This window comes from Balaenoptera ricei, chromosome 8 (genome assembly GCF_028023285.1).
Source record: "Balaenoptera ricei isolate mBalRic1 chromosome 8, mBalRic1.hap2, whole genome shotgun sequence".
Classification (NCBI taxonomy): domain Eukaryota; kingdom Metazoa; phylum Chordata; class Mammalia; order Artiodactyla; family Balaenopteridae; genus Balaenoptera; species Balaenoptera ricei.
The window spans coordinates 89,575,495-89,601,067 of NC_082646.1; the positions used below are offsets into that span (position 1 = coordinate 89,575,495).

Genomic DNA, 25,573 nt, shown 5'->3' on the forward strand with positions numbered 1-25,573 from the left:
TCCATGGTTACAGCAGAAACATATTAGGGTGTGGTTCCTTTCCTTTTGAAATATAATCTGTCTTAACTGCCCTAAGACATCTGTCATATAAAGAAGTGATGTGAGATTGTATAATCTGGCACCGTAGCTTTCTCTGTATGACAGACATGTTTCCTTTTGGGGTGGGATTCCTGCTTACCTCACCAGCCTAATCTCTCATTGCTTCTCTCAGGTAGCATTAGCCAGATCCTCCGAAGTTTCCTGTTTTCTTTCACCTTGAGAGCTTTGGGTGTGTTGTGCCTTCTGCCTGGATCACTTGCCCCTTTACTTGATTGTCTCCTCCTCATCTTTTCAGGCTCAGACTAGATGTCTTTTTTTTTTTTTTTTTTTTTTTAAGGAAGGCTGCTCTCGCCTTTCAAAAACTGAATTAGATACCCCTGCTGAATGTTCCCATACCATCCTGACTTCACCTAATTCCACTGTTATTTCCAATTAATTTGTCACAAGATAGTAAGGATGCTTCTTGAGGTCAGAAATCTTAACCATTTTTTTCCTCCCACTGCTGTATCCTCAGTGCTCTAATACATTTTCAATAAATGTTGGTTGAGTAGGAAAATCTCTTTGGGGTTAGACCGAGCACCTTTCAGGTGTTTAATAAATATCTAACAGATAAGTTTATTTCATTAAAATAGTCTGTATTGGTGGTTCTGAACTATTTTAACTGAGATATAGTATAATCATCTGTGTGAAAATCTTGATATACAGTGAAGGAGTTTCAGTACAGTGAACTTTCAGAGCATATTTGTTATGTCAGCGTTTTAGATTTTCCTTCATGTTCTTTTATTGAGTGTGCCTATTCATACTGCTGTACCCGCTGTTTTTGGTGTATATGTGAGGGGGTGTATTTGTATGCTTTACATTTTTCTATATCTTACTTTTTATTCTGTTTTTGTTTATGTCTGTCTCTTATAAGCAACATTTAACTAGATTTTATTTTTTAATTCATTTTGATAATCTCTTTTAGTCGGTGGTTTTAATCCATTTATGGTAATTGTAATTACTGATATGTTTGGACTTCTTCCATTTTTGTGTTTTCTGTTTTTATCCTTTGCTTTTTTCTTTTCATGCATCTGCCTTCAATTGGATAATAGTTTGTGTTATTTTCTATATTTCTTGCTTTTATGAATGCTGTAGGTTATGTTTCCATTTTTATATTTTTTGGTATACACCATTTAAGTTTTTAGGATACATATTTAATTATATTTTGCCAGTGCAGTCTAGAGTTATCCAGTATTTTTCCTCCTGTCTGTATCAAAGTTCTTAGCATGTTTTGTCACCTAAAAATATCCTTATCCAGCTTATTGGTATTTTTAATGTTTGAGTTGTAAACTTTTTTAACCCCTCAGAAATTACCTTTTAAATGATTAATAGTTAACACTTTATCAGTTTCTGTGGTAACTTGTTTTGTGTAGCCCATGGATCCCCTCTGTGTCTATCTTTCTTTTTGATAAACTGCATTTTGTAATAGCTCATCAATAAGTGGTAAATTTTCTTAGCTTTTGTATGTCTGAACTTTTCCTTCGTTCTTGAATGATGGTTTGGCTGCATATAAAATTCTAGACAGTTATTTTTCCTCAGCTTTTTGAAGATATTACTCCGTTGTCTTCTGACCTCTATTGCAGCTGCTGAGAAGTGTGCTCTCAGTCTGTCATTCCATTGAGGTAATCTATTTTTTTCCCTCTGATAGCTTTTAAGATTGTGTTTCAATTGTTGAAAGTATGTACTTTCTATACAGTGTATGATGTGGAGTCATGTTCATACAGTCTAATACTCTTTTTTTCTGTTTAATTCTTTTTATCAAGGTATTACCTGCACAAAGTGTAAGCTCAATTAATTTTTACATAAACATATATCCAGGTTACCAACACCTAGTCAAGATACAGAATATTTCCAGCAAGTTCCAAGGCTCCCTGTGCCCCCTCATAGTCAGTACACTATAGATAACCACACTCTAAACTCGTTCAGTACTCTTTCATTTTGAAGATATATATCTCTTTTCAACTCTGGGAAATTCTCAGCAATTATCTCTTCAAGTATTGCTTGTCCACTATTCTCTCCCATCTCTTGCCTTGGAACTCCATTGGACAAACACTGCAGCCTCAATTTATGTCCCTTAACTGCTCTTTTCTACTTATCTTTTTGTCTGCCCATATTAAGTTCCAGGTAGTTCATTGAAGCTATCTTTAATTTACTAAGTCATTCTTTCACTATGTCGACTGTAGAATATATCCCATTGATTGTTTCTTGTTATTTCATTCATTGTATTTTTCATTTCCAAGATTTCTAATTAGTTTTTTTCCTTTCAACCTGATGGTGCTTTATGTCTGTACATTATTTTTCTTTTTTATCTCTTGTTCTTGTGATGGATCTTATACCTTCATTTCTATTTCTGAACATCCTTAAGATATGTATTTTAAAATCTTTGGTGGGTTGCACTAAATGGATTGCATCTGAAATGAATTTCTGTTCCAATTACTGATTTTTGTGGTTTCCTTTCTTAGCATTAAATTTCTTCATGTTCTGGAACTTTGTCTTGCAATTTACTTTTGAGTGGAGTGTTTCTGTTTTAGTTTCGATGTCTTCCCACCTGTCCCCTGAGTCTCCCTTTCCCCACCCCTCAATCTAGGGATTTTGCTATTGATATTTGGGATATTGGCAGATAAAGTAATGGAACCAGAGGGTGGCTTGACTCTGTTCTGGAATTGAGGTAGTGTTTTTGTTCCCTACCTTCTTAGACCTGCATTTCTGATATAAAGCCATAGTTCTAGTCAAAGGTTTTGGTTGCAGCCAGCCCTAGCTTTAAGCAGAGAATCGATTTGAGTCCCCTGCTTCAGCAGGCCACTCTTAGTTCCCTTTGCTCCAAAGGAAACGACTGTACTTCACCCTTCCTCCCCACAGCCTGCTTTTAGCTCCAGAGACCAGCAAGTCAGGTCCTGCTCAGCATTTTTGAATATCTATACTGTTTCTGTTGCACAGAAGTGTTTCTTATTTGACCTTAGCTGTGTCTTTGATTTTCTCTCTTTATGCTTAATATGTTTTCATTCATTTGTACTCTGTGATGCCGACAGGGTTTCTGAACTCGCCTACAGTGTTAACCCAGAGGTGTTATTAATTGTAAAACTGTCTTCTTAAGGAATAATAATCAAAATATATTAAAAAGGAAGAAATATGGGGTCTGGAATTGATTTGTTTGGAGGAAGATATGCATCCCTTGCTATTCTCTATAAAATGCGATTTCATTTTTAATGTTTGCTTAATAATCTCTATAATCACTCTTTTATTATAACAGATATAATTTAGGTCCATTATTGAGCTTTTGGAAAATGCAACAAAGCATACACATATACACCACAAAAACACACACACAATATGAGAATTACTTGTAATTCCACAGCCCAGAAATAGCTATTGAGTGTTTTGGTACTTATTATCGTTTTTTACACACTTTACACACACCATCTCACATAACTAATATTCATATTTTAAAAAACAAAACAAACCCAGTCTTGTTTTGTAGGTGAAGCTGTGAGTGCTGGAGATGCCTTATGTGAAATAGAGACTGACAAAGCTGTGGTTACCTTAGATGCAAGTGATGATGGCATCTTGGCCAAAATAGTGGTAAGTTTTTATTTTGATTGTCTTCAACAAGATGAAGATTTCTTAAACGTAAAGTTCCTTGAAATTGAGTTACTGTTTATTTTTACCTCTTTGTTTATAGTGTTATTGTATATCTACATAATACATTTTAAATTCAGATGTTTAAAATACTTTAGTGTTAAGGTCTAATAGTAGCCAGTAATGATCAAACAACATAGAACTATTTCAACAATGATAAAGATACTCAGTGTTTTGGGTTCCCTAGTGGAAAATGAGAAGCATTCTGGCCTGAGGGATGAGAGAAGTCTATTTGAGGTGGAATTTGAAGACAAAGAAAGCAATAGGTTAAAGCTTAGAGCTAGTAATTTCCAAGTTTATAGTTGGTAAAATTTTAAAAAAGAAATGTTTTACTCTAATCGCATAAAAGCAAGAAACCCTGTCTTCATCTATCCCCAGGACACCGAAACCTGGAAAGTGTATAAAGTGACTGTCTGCTCAGCTCCTTTCTCTAGATAAGACTATTTGAAGTCGTCCTATGCAGAGTCTTGCTTGTGGGTTTCATAGCCACACTCAGTGTCCTGGTCTACTTCTTACTCTTTCTTACAGTTTTATTCATCCTTTACATTTTTATAATTATTTAAAAATACAATTATATAAAAAGATATGTGTATGGGATATTTCATATACTTGAATGTAGTTGACAGTCTTATCTTTTGATAGCATATTTTCTGTTCCATGAGCAAAAGAAAATATACTTTTGGGTCTAGCAAAACCAAAGTCATTTCCTTTTAGATCTAAATTTTAATACACTACAGCAATTTTGAAGGCTCTTCTCTGAACAAACTTTGCTTTATAACTAATTAAAAATATGAAGCTGTAACTTGGATACTTTAGTGGCATTATTACAAGCTGAAGTTAGTACAACCCTTCAACCAAAATGTGTAGCAATACAAGAGAGGTTACTTAATTAATGGAAGGAAATATGGAATATCATGTAGCCAATGAAAAATTGTTTCTAGGAAAAAAATGTGATTTCTTTATAAGTTAACAAAAATTCAAAAATTTTTTGGAAAAATGCTCTTACAATTGTGTGTGGACAGTGATTACAATCTTGTAGAACTTGAAATAAAAACATAAATACAGAAAAGGTTAGAAAGAAGTGTTATAAAAATTTGAGTATTTGTCTTTGGGTGGTGGAACTAGGTGATTCTCCTGCTCTGTTTTTCTCTATTTTCTAAATTTTCTATAATAGGCATGTTATTTTTATAATGGAATGTTAGAATTTATGTGAAAAGTAAAGTAAAATAAAATGCTTAAAGCCTGTTTAAGGTTACATGGTATACTCACTGCTGGAGCATGTTTGTTTCTTAACGTGTAGGACGTTTAATAGACAGCATGGTATAGCAGCTAAGATTGTAAGCTCTGGAGTCACACGGCTGCCTGAATCATATAGCTAATAAGTTCTGCAGGTTACTAGTTATGTCATGATTGGCAAATTCTTTAACCTTCATAATAAAGTGGAGATAACTATAATACCTAGGTCATGGGGTAGTAGTAGAGATTAAGTGAGATAATGCATATACACTCATCACAAGACCTGTCACCCACCAGGTGTCAATAAATATCACTGTTCCCATTATTATTACAGTTATTCATTCAGTCTTGGTGACCATAAGCCCCCATTTCAGTCTGTATATTTGTCTAATAATTTGTGTTGGTTGTGACTAGACACTAAGCATCCATTTGTGCCTCTGTAGTTTGATTTGTACAGATAAACTGCGTGTCTATCAGTAGTCCATTGTTGATGTGGTTTTAATTCTGGGCTACCAGCTTACCTCTGCTTTGACCATGCATATAATGCCTTCCTTCATACATTCTATTCAAAGACCATACCTTGGGATGTCATACTTGATATTTTATCTTTTATATTCTAATTTGTCAAACTTCCTTTACTTGTCATCTTCGATATTAATAGCCATGTTAAAACACATTGTTGAACATACTTCCTAGGAGGAAATATGAATGGAAGGCTAAAATTTCTGTACCTTTATAACTAGGAAAAAATAAGTGTTCGTACCAAAAATAGTTTGTTTCACTAATTTATGCAGCATTTTGAAAAGGAAAAAGGTTGTTTGAATTACCATATGTAATAAATGCAGCTACATTTTATTGTGTGTGCTTTTGGCAAGCTGTGTTTTTGGCCCTAGTTCTGGATTGTTTGGCTGTGAAAGTCTTCCAGAATTGACAGCATTTTCCACTCAGGTGCTTAGTCATGCATTTCAGATTACTAATGATGTCATAGGTCAGTAGTGACTGTTCATCTGGCCCCAGAGCTCTGAAGCGGTGGGGGTGGGAGGTGTGATTTGACAGCAGCTTTAGCGGCACAAATAGCTATTTCCTTGCCAAAGACTGTATGTTTGTAGTTTAGGGCTTTGTGCTTTATTATTATTCCACATGCATTTTGGATAACAGGAATAGGAGTATATTCATGTCACAATGTGTGCAATTTTATGGGGGAAAAATGGAGAAAAAAATTACGGTGGATTTACTGATAGTGTTTTGTTTTTGTCTTTTTTTTTAGCCTTTCACCCCACTCCATTCTCAACCACCCCACTAGCAAGTTACAACTTTGTCTTTCATTGTGGAATAATTCTCATATTTTAGCACACATAATAAATGATTTTTAAAGGGATACATATAAGAGATTTTTACTTTCAGAATCAAGGAGTTGGATAATTGAGCTTGTTAAAAGGCAAGAGATGATACAAAACTCTAGTTTTTAGTTTGCCCACATTTTGAAAGATTAGGAATTATAACCTATTTTGCTCTTCATAGGGATTTATTTCCATAGTCTGTGAGAGGTTTTTATACTCTCCCTCTCCTCCCAATTTTATTCTTTTCTTTGTACTCATAATTTTTACATCTGAATTCCATTTTAAATGTAAAATAATATTATTACATTTCAATTAGAGCCAGAAAAAAAGCTTAGAAGTTCTTAATAATATTAATAAAGAATAATTGGTATCAGTGTAGATAATTTTATGATTTATTTCCAATTAAGTTAATTGGAGAGTTGTTGAATTCTCATTTAATCACTAGTAAGTTGTCATGCAAAAACCTTAAATTATTACACATAGATCAGTTCATAAGTTTAGTCTTAAATTATTCAGCAAACTGGATAGCAGGTGCTTTAAATGGTAATGTAATAGAATATTAGGATGACATTTTTGGAGAGTTTATTAGAGATTGTGTAGTTTGGCTTCAAATGTATTTAGGGTTACTATATAATTTGTCATGCAAGTCAGGATACTTTTGAGGGTGAAGAGGGTGTAGGATGTTAGGATTATTTAAACTTATATAATTAAAAAAAATTTAAACTTACATAATTTTAGAAAATTTTAGTTTATTGACTGGCAATGCATTCATTGATAGAGTTTTATTTTATTGGTAAGCTGTTACTCTTCAAAACAATTTTCAGAAACAGAATTCTTTCTAAAACCTACCATCCATGGATATTAAAACAGATTTTTAAAAAACTCTTTATTGATCATCTGAATATTACAAAAATAACATCATAATTATTTTTGGTATTGTTCCTCAAATTCAGTCAATTTCTTGATTGTTTCTCACTCCAGTACTGTGTCACTGGTGTTTTCGAAAGAATGGATTTTTTCAGTAAGGTTTTATTTTTTTGTTAGATTCCCTCCTCCCCTCCATTATTATTATTTTTTTTTAAACATCTTTATTGAAGTATAATTGCCTTACAATGGTGTGTTAGCTTCTGCTTTATAACAAAGTGAATCATTTATACATATACAATATGTTCCCATTTCTCCTCCCTCTTGCATCTCCCTCCCTCCCACCCTCCCCATCCCACCCCTCTAGGTGGTCACAAAGCACCGAGCTGATCTCCCTGTGCCTATGCGGCTGCTTCCCACTAGTTATCTGTTTTACATTTGGTAGTGTATATATGTCCATGACACTCTCTTACCCTGTCACATCTCACCCCACCCCCTCCCCATATCCTCAAGTCCATTCTCTAGTAGGTCTGTGTCTTTATTCCCGTCTTGCCACTAGGTTCTTCGTGGCCTTTTTTTTTTTTTTTTCCCTTAGATTCCGTATATATGTGTTAGCATACTGTATTTGTTTTTCTCTTTCTGACTTACTTCACTCTGTATGACAGACTCTAACTCCATCCACCTCATTACAAATACCTCCATTTCATTTCTTTTTATGGCTGAGTAATATTCCATTGTATATATGTGCCACATCTTCTTTATCCATTCATCTGTCGATGGACATTTAGGCTGCTTCCATGTCCTGGCTATTGTAAATAGAGCTGCAATGAACATTTTGGTACATGACTCTTTTTGACCTATGGTTTTCTCAGGGTATATGCCCAGTATTGGGATTGCTGGGTCGTATGGTAGTTCTATTTGTAGTTTTTTAAGGAACCTCCATACTGTTCTCCATAGTGGCTGTATCAATTTACATTCCCACCAACAGTGCAAGAGTGTTCCCTTTCCTCCACACCCTCTCCAGCATTTATTGTTTCTAGATTTTTTGATGATGGCCATTCTGACCGGTGTGAGATGATATCTCATTGTAGTTTTGATTTGCATTTCTCTAATGATTAATGATGTTGAGCATTCTTTCATGTGTCTGTAGGCCATCTGTATATCTTTGGAGAAATGTCTATTTAGGTCTTCTGCCCATTTTTGGATTGGGTTGTTCGTTTTTTTGTTATTGAGCTGCATGAGCTGCTTGTAAATCTTGGAGATTAATCCTTTGTCAGTTGCTTCATTTGCAAATATTTTCTCCCATTCTGATGGTTGTCTTTTGGTCTTGTTTATGGTTTCCTTTGCTGTGCAAAAGCTTTTAAGTTTCATTAGGTCCCATTTGTTTATTTGTGTTCTTATTTCCATTTCTCTGGGAGCTGGGTCAAAAAGAATCTTGCTGTGATGTATGTCATAGAGTGTTCTGCCTATGTTTTCCTCTAAGAGTTTGATAGTGTCTGCCCTTACACTTAGGTCTTTAATCCATTTTGAGTTTATTTTTGTGCATGGTGTCAGGGAGTGTTCTAATTTCATACTTTTACATGTACCTGTCCAATTTTCCCAGCACCTCTTATTGAAGAGGCTGTCTTTTCTCCACTGTATATGCTTGCCTCCTTTATCAAAGATAAGGTGACCATATGTGTGTGGGTTTATCTCTGGGCTTTCTATCCTGTTCCATTGATCTATATTTCTGTTTTTGTGCCAGTACCAAACTGTCTTGATTACTGAAGCTTTGTAATATAGTCTGAAGTCAGGGAGCCTGATTCCCCCAGCTCCATTTTTCGTTCTCAAGATTGCTTTGGCTATTCGGGGTCTTTTGTGTTTCCATACAAATTGTGAAATTTTTTGTTCTAGTTCTGTGAAAAATGCCAGTGGTAGTTTGATAGGGATTGCATTGAATCTGTAGATTGCTTTGGGTAGTAGAGTCATTTTCACAATGTTGATTCTTCCAATCCAGGAACATGGTATATCTCTCCATCTATTTGTATCATCTTTAATTTCTTTCATCAGTGTCTTATAATTTTCTGCATACAGGGCTTTTGTCTCCTTAGGTAGGTTTATTCCTAGATATTTTATTCTTTTTGTTGCAATGGTAAATGGGAGTGTTTTCTTAATTTCACTTTCAGATTTTTCGTCATTAGTGTATAGAAATGCAAGAGATTTCTGTGCATTAATTTTGTATCCTGCTACTTTACCAAATTCATTGATTAGCTCTAGGAGTTTTCTGGTAGCATCTTCAGGATTCTCTATGTATAGTATCATGTCATCTGCAAATAGTGACAGCTTTACTTCTTCTTTTCCGAGTTGGATTCCTTTTATTTCTTTGTCTTCTCTGATTGCTGTGGCTAACACTTCCAAAACTATGTTGAATAATAGTGGTGAGAGTGGGCAACCTTGTCTTGTTCCTGATTTTAGTGGAAATGGTTTCAGTTTTTCACCATTGAGGACAATGTTGGCTGTGGGTTTGTCATATATGGCCTTTATAATGTTGAGGAAAGTTCCCTCTATGCCTACTTTCTGCAGGGCTTTTATCATAAATTGGTGTTGAATTTTGTCGAAAGCTTTCTCTGCATCTATTGAGATGATCATATGGTTTTTCTCCTTCAATTTGTTAATATGGTGTATCACGTTGATTGATTTGCGTATATTGAAGAATCCTTGCATTCCTGGGATAAACCCCACTTGATCATGGTGTATGATCCTTTTAATGTGCTGTTGGATTCTGTTTGCTAGTATTTTGTTGAGGATTTTTGCATCTGTGTTCATCAGTGATATTGGCCTGTAGTTTTCTTTCTTTGTGACATCTTTGTCTGGTTTTGGTATCAGGGTGATGGTGGCCTTGTAGAATGAGTTTGGGAGTGTTCCTCCCTCTGCAATATTTTGGAAGAGTTTGAGAAGGATAGGTGTTAGCTCTTCTCTAAATGTTTGATAGAATTCACCTGTGAAGCCATCTGGTCCTGGGCTTTTGTTTGTTGGAAGGTTTTTAATCACAGTTTCAATTTCAGTGCTTGTGATTGGTCTGTTCATATTTTCTATTTCTTCCTGGTTCAGTCTCGGCAGTTTGTGCAGTTCTAAGAATCTGTCCATTTCTTCCAGGTTGTCCATTTTCTTGGCATAGAGTTGCTTGTAGTAATCTCTCATGATCTTTTGTATTTCTGCAGTGTCAGTGGTTACTTCTCCTTTTTCATTTCTAATTCTATTGATCTGAGTCTTCTCCCTTTTTCTCTTGATGAGTCTGGCTAATGGTTTATCAATTTTGTTTATCTTCTCAAAGAACCAGCTTTTAGTTTCATTGATTTTTGCTATTGTTTCCTTCATTTCTTTTTCATTTATTTCTGACCTGATCTTTATAATTTCTTTCCTTCTGCTGGCTTTGGGGTTTTTTTGTTCTTCTTTCTCTAATTGCTTTAGGTGCAAGGTTAGGTTGTTTATTCGAGATGTTTCCTGTTTCTTGAGGTAGGCTTGTATTGCTATAAACTTCCCTCTTAGCACTGCTTTTGCTGCGTCCCATAGGTTTTGGGTCGTCGTATCTCCATTGTCATTTGTTTCTAGGTATTTTTTGATTTCCCCTTTGATTTCTTCAGTGATCACTTCGTTATTAAGTAATGTATTGTGTAGCCTCCATGTGTTTGTATTTTTTACAGATCTTTTCCTGTAATTGATATCTAGTCTCATAGCGTTGTGGTCGGAAAAGATACTTGATACGATTTCAATTTTCTTAAATTTACCAAGGCTTGATTTGTGACCCAAGATAGGATCTATCCTGGAGAATGTTCCATGAGCACTTGAGAAAAATGTGTATTCTGTTGTTTTTGGGTGGAATGTCCTATAAATATCAATTAAGTCCATCTTGTTTAATGTATCATTTAAAGCTTGTGTTTCCTTATTTATTTTCATTTTGGATGATCTGTCCATTGGTGAAAGTGGCGTGTTAAAGTCCCCTACTATGATTGTGTTGCTGTCGATTTCCCCTTTTATGGCTGTTAGTATTTGCCTTATGTATTGAGGTGCTCCTATGTTGGGTGCATAAATATTTACAATTGTTATACCTTCCTCTTGGATCGATCCCTTGATCATTATATAGTGTCCTTCTTTGTCTCTTGTAATAGTCTTTATTTTAAAGTCTATTTTGTCTGATATGAGAATTGCTACTCCAGCTTTCTTTTGATTTCCATTTGCATGGAATATCTTTTTCCATCCCCTGACTCTCAGTCTGTATGTGTCTCTAGGTCTGAAGTGGGTCTCTTGTAGACAGCATATATATGGGTCTTGTTTTTGTATCCATTCAGCCAGCCTGTGTCTTTTGGTGGGAGCATTTAATCCATTTACATTCAAGGTAATTATCAATATGTATGTTCCTATTCCCATTTTCTTAAATGTTTTGGGTTTGTTATTGTAGGTGTTTTCCTTCTCTTGTGTTTCTTGCCTAGAGAAGTTCCTTTAGCATTTGTTGTAAAGCTGGTTTGGTGGTGCTGAACTCTCTCAGCTTTTGCTTGTCTGTAAAGGTTTTAATTTCTCCATCGAATCTGAATGAGATCCTTGCTGGGTAGAGTAACCTTGGTTGTAGGTTTTTCTCCTTCATCACTTTAAGTATATCCTGCCACTCCCTTCTGGCTTGCAGAGTTTCTGCTGAAAGATCAGATGTTAACCTTATGGGGATTCCCTTGTGTGTTATTTGTTGTTTTTCCCTTGCTGCCTTTAATATGTTTTCCTTATATTTAATTTTTGACAGTTTGATTAATATGTGTCTTGGCATGTTTCTCCTTGGGTTTATCCTGTATGGGACTCTCTGTGCTTCCAGGACTTGATTAACTATTTCCTTTCCCATATTAGGGAAGTTTTCAACTATAATCTCTTCAAATATTTTCTCAGTCCCTTTCTTTTTCTCTTCTTCTTCTGGGACCCCTATAATTCGAATGTTGGTGCGTTTAATGTTGTCCCAGAGGTCTCTGAGACTGTCCTCAGTTCTTTTCATTCTTTTTTCTTTATCCTGCTCTGTAGTAGTTATTTCCACCATTTTATCTTCCAGGTCACTTATCCTTTCTTCTGCCTCAGTTATTCTGCTATTGATCCCATCTAGAGTATTTTTAATTTCATTTATTGTGTTTTTCATCATTGCTTGGTTCCTCTTTAGTTCTTCTACGTCCTTGTTAAATGTTTCTTGCATTTTGTCTATTCTATTTCCAAGATTTTGGATCATCCTTACTATCATTATTCTGAATTCTTTTTCAGGTAGACTACCTATTTCCTCTTCATTTGTTAAGTCTGGTGTGTTTTGACCCTGCTCCTTCATCTGCTGTGTGTTTTTCTGTCGTCTCATTTTGCTTATCTTACTGTGTTTGAGGTCTCCTTTTCACAGGCTGCAGGTTTGTAGTTCCCGTTGTTTTTGGTATCTGTCCCCAGTGGCTAAGGTTGGTTCAGTGGGTTGTGTAGGCTTCCTGGTGGAGGGAACTAGTGCCTGAGCTCTGGTGGATGAGGCTGGATCTTGTCTTTCTGGTGGGCACGTCCACGTCTGGTGGTGTATTTTGGGGTGTCTGTGGCATTATTATGATCTTAGGCAGCCTCTCTGCTAATGGATGGGGCTGTGTTCCTGTCTTGCTAGTTGTTTGGCATAGGGTGTCCAGCACTGTAGCGTGCTGGTCATTGAGTGAAGCTGGGTCTTGATGTTGAGATGGAGATCTCTGAGAGATTTTTGCCGTTTGGTATTACGTGGAGCTGGGAGGTCTCTTGTGGACCAGTGTCCTGAAGTTGGCTCTCCCACCTCAGAGGCACGGCCCTGATGCCTGGCTGGAGCACCGAGAGCCTTTCGTCCACACGGCTCAGACTAAAAGGGAGAAAAAATAGAAAGAAAGAAAGAAAGAGGCTATAATATAGTGAAGTAAAATAAAGCTATTGTAAAGCAAAGCTATACAGACAAAATCTCACCCAGAAGCATATACATATACACTCACAAAAAAAAAGAAAAGGGGAAAAATTAATATATCCTGCTCCCAAGGTCCACCTCCTGAATTTGGGATGATTCGTTGTCTATTCAGGTATTCAACAGATGCAGGCACATCAAGTTGTTTGTGGAGTTTTAATCCGCTGCTTCTGAGGCTGCTGGGAGAGATTTCCCCTTCTCTTCCCTGTTTGCACAGCTCCTGGGGTTCAGCTTTGGATTTGGACCCGCCTCTGCGTGTAGGTTGCCTGAGGGCGTCTATTCCCCACCCAGACAGGACGGGGTTAAAGGAGCAGCTGCTTCGGGGGCTCTGGCTCACCCAGGCCGCGGGGAGGGAGGGGTACGGAGGAGGCGGGGCGAGCCTGCGGCGTCAGAGGCCGGCGTGACGTTGCAGCAGCCTGAGGCGCGCAGTGCGTTCTCCCGGGGAAGTTGTCCCCGGATCACGGGACCCTGGCAGTGGCGGGCGGCACAGGCTCCCGGGAGGGGCGGTGTGGAGAGTGACCTGTGCTCACACACAGGCTTCTTGGTGGCGGCAGCAGCAGCCCCAGCGTCTCACGCCCGTCTCTGGGGTCCGCGCTGATGGCCGCGGCTCGCGCCAGTCTCTGGAGTTCGTTTAGGCGGCGCTCTGAATCCCCTCTCCTTGCGCACCGCGAAACAAAGAGGCAAGAAAAAGTCTCTTGCCTCTTCGGCAGCTGCAGACTTTCTCCTGGTCTCCCTCCCAGCCAGCTGTGGTGCGCTAACCCCTTCAGGCTGTGTTCACCACGCCGCCAGCCCCAGTCCTCTCCCTGTGATCCGACCGAAGCCGAGCCTCAGCTCCCAGCCCCGCCTGCCCCGGCGGGTGAGCAGACAAGCCTCTCGGGCTGCTGAGTGCTGCTCGGCGCTGAGCCTCTGTACGGGAATCTCTCCACTTTTCCCTCTGCGCCCCTGTTGCTGTGGGGTCCGCGCTGATAGCTGCGGCTCGCGCCCGTCTCTGAAGTTCGTTTAGGCGGCGCTCTGAATCCCCTCTCCTCGCGCACCAGGAAACAAAGAGGGAAGAAAAAGTCTCTTGCCTCTTCGGCAGCTGCAGACTTTTTCCCTGGACTCCCTCCCGGCTAGCTGTGGTGCACTAACCCCTTCAGGCTGTGTTCACGCCGCCAACCCCAGTCCTCTCCCTGCGATCCAACCGAAGCCCGAGCCTCAGCTCCCAGCCCCGCCCGCCCCGGCGGGGGAGCAGACAAGCCTCTCGGGCTGGTGAGTGCTGGTCGGCACCGCTCCTCCATGCGGGAACCTCTCCGCTTTGCCCTCCGCACCCCTGTGGCTGCGCTCTCCTCCGTGGCTCCGAAGCTTCCCCCCTCTGCCACCCGCAGTCTCTGCCCGCGAAGGGGCTTCCTAGTGCGTGGAAATCTTTCCTCCTTCACAGCTCCCTCCCACTGGTGCAGGTGCCGTCCCTATTCTTTTGTCTCTGTTATTTCTTTTTTCTTTTGCCCTACCCAAGTACGGGGGGAGTTTCTTGCCTTTTTGGAGGTCGGACGTTTTCTGCCAGCGTTCAGTGGGTGTTCTGTAGGAGCAATTCCACGTGTAGATGTATTTCTACTGTATCTGTGGGAAGGAAGGTGATCTCCGCGTCTTACTCTTCCGCCATCTTCTCTCCTCCCCCCCATTATTTTTTATTAAATTGCCTGCAGTCTCCTTCAGCGTTGCATTTTGTAGTTTGAAAGTTAATGGTTGAAATTTGAAGTTGTAAGACCTTCAGTTGATTCTTCTCTGTAGACTAATATTTTTAACTGAGAAAATACCCTCTCAAAGCTCAGAGCAAATTCTACTAATTGGGAGATACTCTCAGTTCTAATTTTTTTAATACTGAAATGGGTAAATGACATTGAAGTAGTAAATGAGTCTATGTTCCCCATGAATTAAAAGCTAAATCATTTATAATCTACTCTTCTTTTTTAAGCTTCTTTGTAAAAATAGTAGCACTGTCTTGAGGTGCTGTATGATCTTTTTTTTTTTTTAAGTTTAATTTTTATTTATTTATTTATTTATGGCTGTGTTGGGTCTTTGTTTCTGTGCGAGGGCTTTCTCTAGTTGCGGCAAGTGGGGGCCCCTCTTCATCCCGGTGCGCGGGCCTCTCATTATCGCGGCCTCTCTTGTTGCGGAGCACAGGTTCCAGACGCGCAGGCTCAGTAGTAATTGTGGCTCACAGGCCTAGTTGCTCCGCGGCATGTGGGATCTTCCCAGACCAGGGCTCGAACCCATGTCCCCTGCATTGGCAGGCAGATTCTCAACCACTGTGCCACCAGGGAAGCCCTGTATGATCATTTTGATTGAGCAAATATAATTTACAGATTGGGTACTGATCGTACTGAATGTTGTCTCTAGTGTCACACTGCATTGACTCCTTGCTAACTAGCCCTGTGATCTTGAGCAAGTTATTTAACCTTTCTCTGCCTCAGTTTCCTTATCTGTAAATGGGAATAATAATAGCACTTCATAAGGTTTTTAAGAGAATTAAATGAGTTAATACTGTGCTAGAACAGTGCCCGGCACTTGAGTACCAGACAAACTGGTATTCAAGGACTTAGTGAATGTCTCTTCTCCCCTCTGCATTTTAGCTTGTCATTGATTTGTTTTCTGCTTCATTGTTTCTATGTGTCTTCCTTTTAAACCAAAGTTCATTGTGCATATAAGTTAAATATATATATTAAAGAATAAAAACAATTTAAAACTGTATAATGGTTCAAACTATGATGGAAAATCTGTACTGTTTTCAAACCAACTAAGCCAGTCATGTGACTCAGCTTATCTCCACTAACCATTGTACATGCTCCTTCAGTACTCACTTAGCAGCTCTCAAACTGTTCTGTTTTAAAGAAGAAAAATATTTAAATAATTTCTTAACTTACTGATTATTTTTTAATGTCAGAGTCAAAGCAGACAGTATTTACCAGCACCTTTAATGGAGTGAACCCTCTCAAACAATTTCTCTGTTGGGAAATACTGCTGTAGATATTTTGTGTCTTCAGCATCTCATATCCTTGGGTACACTGGAGCTTATTAAGGGGGCTGTATTTATAGCACATTTGCAGATAATACATTTCAGTTTTGGGGGATGTCTCTGGTAAAGAGGACTCATACCAGGGGTCTGGGCCTAGGGAAAGAATTCAGACTCTATAGGTATATGTATATTGAGAAATAGTTTGTCACAGAAATAGTTTGTCTCAATGTCTCACATGTCGCTGTTTACCCAGCCTCATGCTGGGCCTTTTGGTATGAATTTCCAGCGCTTCCCAATCGGGACACTCCTCTGTAGTTCAGTCTTGATCCATGTTGAGTATATTTTTGTTTTAAAAATAACTTGGAGGAAAACATAATAATAGCATCTTTCCAATTTATGTAGTACTCACTAGATGTCTGGTACTATTCTGAGTGTCTTGTATATAACTCATTTATTTCTTATGATAGTTCTTTGAAGTAGTTACTATTATTATTTCCATTTTACAGATGAAGAAACAGGCATGGTGAGATAAAGAAACCTCACCAAGGTCACATAACTAATAAGTAGCAGAGCCAGCTTTGAAACCCAGGGAGCCTATAGAAAACTGTGAGGGAAGGCTAGTAGTTTAAGTGACAGACTCCAGATCCAATATTTGAGCATTAATGGGCTGTTTTCGCAGAACTAAGTATAAAAATCTTGCATTTAATATTAAATCAGTGACACAAGAGTAAGGGAGAATTTTGATCAAGTAAGTCAAATGCCTGGGAAAAGGCCTGGGCCTCTGAGGTGTCACAAAGCTCCAGAGGCTGTAGCGGAGCAGAGCACATCCACAGTGCTACCTCAGAGGGAGCAGTAACAAAGGCTCATTTGGTTTCTCAGCACAGTTTTGAAAAGAGCATCTTCTTCCGTTACTGAGTCTACACCAATTTTAAATATTTGCTGACCACAACATAAGCAAATGTCTACAGGAAACTAGCACACCTCTAAAAGATCTCTTATTGCACTAAGGGAATAGAAAAAGAGAAGCGATCTTAAATTTGTATAGTGATTTTAATGACTTTAAATGGAACTGTAATAGGCATTATTTTCTTATAACTAATATTAATATGTTCAAGTTGTGTGGTAGTATATCATTGTTCATGGTATTTGGATTTCATGTTTCATCATGTCATTTTTTAATGGAAAAATATGAGTAGTTAAAAATAAAATTTACTTGATATTTAGATATGGTAAAAATGGAAATGATACTAAATGCTCATTATTGCCCACTTATGAAGGTGTCAATAAGTAGGGTATGTACAGAATCATTTATATGATTTATTGTAGTAAATGAAACAAGGTGAGGTATCAGTTTCAGATTCTATATAGTATCTGATTCAGGTTTTAGAAACCTATTGATATTTTTAAAATAAAACTTACCTTTTTTTAAAGAATGCTTTTTATTTGAGTGATGTTCTTTGAACTTGGATATTGATCCTATTTCTGGTTCAGTTTTCATAGGAATTAACATCAAGTGTACTTCATATAACTTAATGCTTTTTTCTATCAATTTTTTTAGAAAATTGATCATTTTACTTTGTGATTTTGAGTTAGCAGTTCATAAGCAGGTAAATAGACATTTTCAGAAGAAGAAAAAGTGTTAACCCATTCATAATCTTAACTCATCTTTTTGACATAGTAAAGAAAAATGAGCAGTCCACAGAAGTGAAACTTTTTAGTATGTGACAAACAACTAAACAAATTGTTCTTGGGTTGTTTAGCATCTTTCTTTCCTCAGCCGCAATTCATTAAACATCCTTATTTAGTTGTATATACCCATTTCTTATATATATTTACTGTTCTTCTCCATCAGTAGTTAGTAAACTTAGAAAGCTTCCTAACTCTCAGAATTTATGCCTTATTATTTTAATAGTGCACATATTAATAAGCATGAAAATTACTGTTACTTAGAAAATGTCAAACCCATTCTAAGAGTTACGCTTTTACTTATAATTACTATATTAGTGACTGTCCTGCAGTCTATCATTCTATTATTCATTAGATTACATCTCTAATGAATCTTATTTAAAGTAATTGAAAGGGAACAATAGAAAACTTTGAAGGAATGACGTTTTCTTCCAGTACTGAACTTATATTATCATCTGAAGGTTCTCTAGGGACTTCTTTTAATAAGTAAATAAGAATCAACTCTTTCTTTATAAATTAATGCTGCTGAAATGCTTAAAATATATTTGAGTTTAAAAAAATCATCTTCGATCTTATTTATGTTTTTAATTGGCATTATCTATGAAAAAGTGGTTAGCTGAGACACCACCATGTTTCTCATGTACTTACAGAAAATTCATGAGGTTTTTATTTTATTTCTTAGGTCTTGCAAATATACATACAGGGAAGAAATTAAATATAGAGAAATGTGGAAAGTATATTTAACATTATTAACCACAGTAGTTAACCAATTCTGTCTATACAATGGGACGTTCTTTTTTCCAGAGACTAAGTTTACTGAAAAGATTTTACTTTAAATTAATTTTCATAAATATGACTTATTTGAAGGAGTTAACCCCTTATGAAATCTTGGAATTCTCTAAGCCATTGTGGAAACTGTCTGGGAAAGACAAATAGTTAAGATATGTTACTACAACTCCTGTTTTGGATTTGTACTGAATGACATCAAAAGGAAGATGGTAATGGTAGCTCTTATATATTTGAAGCCTGTCAGAAAGAGGAGAGAGTCTAGGTTTTTTTTTTTTTTTTTTTCAGGAGGTAGAATCAGTAACAGGAAGGAGGAGAGTGGTGAAGAGAGGGGTAGGTGCGGGAAGGTAGGCGAGGCACAGGAAAGGCGGAGGCAGGCTAGCTCGGATGCAGATTTCAGCTCACGTTAAAAGAGATTTCTGCCTGGTACAGAATTGTCCAAGGAATAAACTACTTCATGAAGTCATGAGTCTTTCCATCTCTGCAATTATTTTCTTTTTAAAATATAGGTTGCAGAAGGATCTAAAAATATACGGCTAGGTGCACTAATTGGTTTGCTAGTTGAAGAAGGAGAAGATTGGAAACATGTTGAAATTCCCAAGGATATAGGTCCTTCGTCACCAGCTTCAAAACCATCAGTGCCTTGCCCTTCACCAGAACCACAGATTTCTACCCCTGTCAAAAAGGAACACATACCGGGAAAACTGCAGTGAGTATGTTTATTTGAATGATGTTATTTAAAAAAAAAAAAAAAAAATGTTACAGCAACTTTTTGAGTATTTTAATCATTATCCTTTTTAAAACACCTTTGTACATTAAGTAGGAAGTTGCTGCTCTTCCCTTTTTTTCTCTTAGGAAACTGAGGTCTAGGAATGATTATTTTACCATCATTGTTTATTCCACAGACAAATAGTATTGAATACCTACTATATTCCAGGTGCTGTGAAGGCCCTGTACACCTTGTGGAGAAAAAGGCAAATAGTCTGTGTCCCCACTGAGCTTGAGTTAGGTTTTAGGATTCCAGAATGGAATTCAGTGTACCAAACTTCATATGGTGTTCCCATTCGTGGAATCCTAATTACCGTAATGTGAATTACAGTTTCAAATGTATAGCTGATATAAAATGAAATTAGCATTTTAACATGCATTCCTTTTCTAACTACCCTGCATTTGAGTTTCTGACATGTATTAGAGCTCGAGTTTGTCCAGTTGTTCTGTAACAACACAGATACTTAGTAAACATCGTTTCACTTTAGCTTTCCATAACTTTAATCGATGGACTCTGAAAATTATGTTTTATTTATTTATTTTAATATTCTCTATAATTATATGAAATTCCTTTTTTTGTAAAACAAGTTCTTTTTAGAAAAATGGTCCTATTAAGAATGCTTTTGAGCGTAAATAAAAATGCAGACGCTTTCGTTTTTATATTTTTTTCCAGTCGTTTACCATTGTCAGTTCTTGTTAGAAGAAGTTGCCAGTGTGTTTCAAGTACTGAGTTTTAACTTTCCATTATCATACACAGTATTTCTGACTCCATTGCCTTGGCTCCTCTTTATTTTCCATGAAAATCACAAGGTAGGCTCATGGATGCTTTGTACTTAATGGTCTTTTCCCCTTTGCAAAGGTAGTATACTCTGTGATTTTGTTAATATCCATCGTTAGAAATTTACATGGGTCTGAAACCCCATGGTGTAGTTGAAAAACCAGGTGACCTGTGAACCTGCACAGTGTTGGCCCATGTAGTGATTTAAAAATTTTTTTTTCACTTGGTTTGTTACTAGTTAATCTTACATTAAAATCTAAAATTTCAGTTTCTCTTGAAAAATCTGAAGATTTGGTACCACTGAGCCCATATCAGCTAGAGCTGTTTCCCAGAAATGCAGAAAATGCCACATTTGTTCCTCTCCTTTTCGGAGTTATAAACTTCTGGATCTAGCCCGTTTTACTCATTTTTAAAAATCTGACTGTGTAGTTATTTGTGTTTGCTATTAGGCTTAAAGGTCTTATTTGAACAGTAGACAGTCATGTGACCTTTTGGTGTGTGTCTCAGTTTCCTTGTCTATAGAATCAACATAATTGTGTTTGCCTCTCTTCTTTGTATATGAAGTAAAAATGCTTGCATGTAAATACGAAGGACTTGAAAAAATATGTTAAGATGTAATTCAACAACAACAACAACAAAACAACCCAATTTAAATGGGTAGAGGACTCAAGTGTGCATTTCTTCCAAAGAAGATGTACAGATGGTCAGTAAACACATAAAAAGATGTTAGGGAACTGCAATTCAAAACCACAATGAGATATCACTTCGCACTAATTAAAATGGCTGTTATCTAAAAACAAGAAAGAAAAACCCAAAACAGAAAATAACGAGTGTTGCTGAGGATATAGAGAAATTAGTATTTCTGTGCACTGTTGGTGGGAATGTAAAATGGTGCAGTCACTCTGGAAAACAGAATTGCAGTTCCTCAAAATATTAAAAATAGAATTACCATATCATCCAGCACTTCCTTTTCTGGATATACTCAAAAGAATTAAAAGCAGGGACTTGAAGAGATATTTGTATACCCATGCTCATAACAGCAGCATTCACAATTGCCAAAAGATGGAAACATCCCATATGTCTAAAATGTGCTGTATATATACAATGGAATGTTAGTCTTAAGAAGGAAGGAAATGCTGACACGTACTGTAACATGGATGAACCTTGAAGACATGCTGGGTAAAAGAAACCAGTCACAAAAGGACAAATGATGAATGATTTCACTTACATGAGTTACCTAGAGTAGTCAAGTTAGTAAGGACACAGAGTAGAATGATGGTTGCCAGGGGCTGGGAGGAGGGAGGGATGGGGAGTTATTGTTTAATTGGTACAGAGCTTCATTTTGGGAGAATGATAAAGTTCTGGAGATGGGTGGTGGTGATGGTTGTACAACATTGTAATTGTACTTAATCCCACTCAATTATAACACCTAAAAATGCTTAAAATGGTAAATTTTACATATATTTTACTATAATAAAAAAAACCATGAAGGAACAGCATAGTTTCTTACTGATGTATGTGGTGAGGAGCCATGTGAAAAGTGATTAGTCAAAATAGAAGCTTTCTCCCTATGAATATTTATTCTCATTAAAAGAGTGTTTTGAAATAATAACTAGTTAAATCTGTATGAAAATGTTTTCATAGTAAAATAGACCAGGTTAGTACGATTAATTTATTTGACTGTCACTATCTATGGGAGTCATTATAGCTCTATTATGTTTTAATTTTTCTAATTTTCAGCAAAACTGTGGACATTTAGATATATTTGAATCAAATATAAGTGTTAATTGGTTCCATTAATTTTCATGTTTTCTTTAGGTTCCGTTTAAGTCCAGCTGCCCGCAATATTCTGGAAAAACACGGACTGGATGCTAACCAGGGCACAGCCACTGGCCCTCGGGGGATATTCACTAAAGAGTATGTGTGTGCTTTTTGTAATAACCAGTTCCATTACTTATCATGATCATCTTTTTCTGAAGGTATTTAAAGAAGGGCTTATTCAGTGATAAGACTTAAAAGGAAATACACTGTTCTTTTGTACTTTTAATTGCTTTTGTCAGCATAAAATGTATTTTATGCAAGGGTTGTTTTTTGAATAATTGCAGCGCTCCTGAAAAACAGTTCTAATTTGATAACTAAACCAGAACCTTAGAAATTATGATAAATGGAGAAAATTAGAGTGCAGAGTGGTGAATCTTTATATTGTTTTTAAGTTTGTATGAAATAATCATGCGATCACATTTAAATTTCTGAAGCATAGTTTAAGAAAAAATTTCATTCTTAACCCATTTGGATTTTGCTCACGTGTATGATCAAAGCAATTTCCATATGCAGTTGGGTCTCATTTTAGATTTTCTTTTCTATTCCGTTGATCAGTCTGTCTGTGAATTAGTACCTCACTTTTTTAGGACCACACTCCTAATTAGAAATATTTTATAGTAAGCTTTAAAATCTGATAGAGCTATCCTTGCTCTTCTTTTTCAGTAAACCAGTTTTCTTGCTTTATTTTTATTTTACTATTCTTCCAAATGAATTTTAAACAGTTTGTCTAGCCCTGCTGGTGGGGTTGGGCAGGAAGACTATGTTCTTTTTATTGGGATTGTATCACATTTTAAATTAACTTTGGGAGAACTGACATCTTTATGATGTTGAGTCTTCCTGTTCAAGAACACTATGTGTTTCTATTTGTTTAACTTCTGTGTCTTTCAAGAATATATAAAAAAAAGATGGCCTGTGCTCTATTGAAAATTAGTCTGGTGAGGAAGACAGAGGTTAATCAAATAGGCATATGATCTAATGTGAAATTGCTATAGTGGTGTCTGCCACATTTCTACTAGAGTAATATTAAATTTTCAAATTGAGTTAATGTTTTAAAGCAATATACTTATCCCCTGTTTATCTACTATTGATAAAAGTGATCAGTAGTATTGGCCAGAAATTTTTACAAGTTGAGGTAGAGCAACGTTAGGAAATTATTAAGTGGCAGACCAAGTGACTTTTCTTTCTTTTCATTGTATTATTTTACTCTTCATTAAAGCATTGGTTTATTGTTGGATATTTCTTTTAACGAAAGAAATACACTTTAATTCTTAGATATCCTCATTTATCTGTACTTCAGCCTTACTGATATGTTAATCAGACAGGTGTGTGTGGTTTTCTTAAACATATACTGTGAAGTTTGTGCCACCATACTCACATGAGTTGGAAATCAGCTATTCTGACCGCTGGCTGAAAGGCAACATCCTGGACTGTGGATTTTTAATTAAAAGACTTAAAAGTTTCACTTAGCCATAAAAAATTAAAATAAAGAATCCTGGTAGGTAGTTAAGCCTGGTTTTTTCCCCCACATTAATCCTTATCTAGTATATACTACTTGTATCTTAATTTTGTTAATCTTCTACCAGTCCATACCTTATGAAAAAGTCTCTGTAAAAATGGGAGAGAACAACTTTCTTTATAACATGGTAGACTTACCCATATATATCTGAGGGATAAGATAAAGAGTCTATATTTAATTCATTAATTGTGAAGATTTGGTGAAATGTAAAATAATCATAGATGTAACTTAGAAAGATCAATTTTGCAAATTTGTGAAAGATAAATTGGAGCAGAAAAAGACTTGAGGTAAGGAGATAAATTAATAGGCTCATAAAGTAGTCTAGCTAAGAGAGAATGAATACTCGAATGTGGGTAGGAATGTAAAAGAGAGATCACTGATGGATACAGCATTATAAGGAGAAAATCCAGAAGCCTGTAAAGGATGGATTGTAGAGCACAGACCAGGATAGCAACGAGTCACGGGAAGAACTTGGGATTCTGTTCCAGGTGATGACATTTTGGCCCCATAAATAGAAATAAGGGACTTGCGGAAGCGTTTGTCTTGGTAGAATAACTAATGTGTTTGGTTTGAAGCTTATTGTCAGTGCTGACAAACCAGATTCCAGATATTAGAATCAGTGAGGTGAAGATGCGTCTTGGGAGATAGTTTGGTACTAGAGACGTAGATTTGACAGGTAATAAAGTGATAGTTACAGTTGAGATCATCAGTAGGTAAACATTTTAGAAGGCAAAAATTTCTGTGTTGGAGGATATCTAGGAGATGGTTATAAGTCAAGGAGGAAGGGATCTGAGAAAAGGCTCTTGAAGTTGGTGATTAGTGACCGTTTAGAGGGCAGATCAGTGGTGTGACAGCAGTGGGGTAAAGAAGTAGAGTTTTCTTTTTCTTTCCCTTCTCTTTCCGTATGTGCTTAATACATATACGATGAACAGGTATCTTTTTTAAACCCAAGTTGAAAGTTATCATAGTAGTCTGACATCTCCTAAGGAGGACAGAATGGTGTTATCTTGTTGGATCCCCTAAGGAAGCACTATTACAGAGTTATGTTTTTGATATCTTTGCTATCTTTGTCTGCCTATTACCCAGTCCTTTCCCTGCCCTTTAACTCCCTACCATAAGAGGGTCAACCTTCGGTCTTTAAAATATGACGTATTACAAAAGATTTTATGAGGAAAATGGATCCTTAAAGCGTGCATTATTGAGAATATTTACTTTGTATACTACTAAAGATGCCCTGTTTTAAGTTAAACACTGAGGTGACCTTTGGAAAAAAATTTGTCCTCGTGTCATCTACAGAAATGTCATCTTCTGGTAAGATTGACAAATTGCAACCTTCAGCATAAGCTGCGCCCCAAATACCTTAGCACACATTCTTGAAATAATGAGGGACATCCTTCCTCCTTACCTTGTCAACTAAAAGTGCAAGTAGAAGAGAAAAGTCAGTTGCAACAGCTGAGGAGGTGTCTCTGACCCATTGTATTTATGAAGAAAACCATAAGTGTCATGTTTGCTATTTTAATGTTGCATGAAAGCAAGCATATTGCTCAGAGTGTATGTTGTGCAAAAGCATGTAGACTTTGCTTTGCCTGTACATGTAACTGTTTTAGGAAAACAAGTGCCAGGGACACTGTTGGAGGTTCTTGGCCTATAGCCTAACTTCTTTGGCATATCTACGTCTTAAGTCATACTTGTAGCTAATGTTTGTGTTCGTATCACAGCATCACAAATATAGTAGGCATGACAGTCATGTCTAGTATGTTTTCAGTGATACTTCTTTTTAAAACTAATTCATAGCACACCCAAATGACTTAAGGGATCTGGTAGAGAAGGTTCTGCCTTAAGTGAATGCCCAAAGCAGAAGTGAATGGTGTATCAGTTTTTCTCTAATTTTTATAGCTTTTAATATCCACCTGATTCTTCGGGCTTAGACTGATTAATTACTTAATGGACAGAAATCATTAAAAATCATTCTCTGTATTACAGAAACTAAATTATTGGCTGTTATTAAACAATAATGAACGTTCATACTTTATGAGCTATGTAAGTGTAAAATCAGCAATAAAAGTTTACCGTGAGCCCATGGCCAGAATTGATTTTCTGCTCGTTTATGATT

General features: G+C 36.8%; 1 protein-coding gene across 1 annotated transcript in view; it reads left to right on the forward strand.

The window, feature by feature from the left end:
• Window positions 1–25,573, forward strand: part of PDHX (pyruvate dehydrogenase complex component X) — an 89,050-nt gene that overhangs the window by 31,938 nt on the left and 31,539 nt on the right. The window contains exons 3-5 of the mRNA XM_059929641.1: window positions 3,557–3,657; window positions 19,087–19,286; window positions 21,942–22,040. Of these exons, the coding sequence (XP_059785624.1) occupies window positions 3,557–3,657; window positions 19,087–19,286; window positions 21,942–22,040 (400 nt within the window). The remainder of the gene's footprint in view (window positions 1–3,556; window positions 3,658–19,086; window positions 19,287–21,941; window positions 22,041–25,573) is intronic.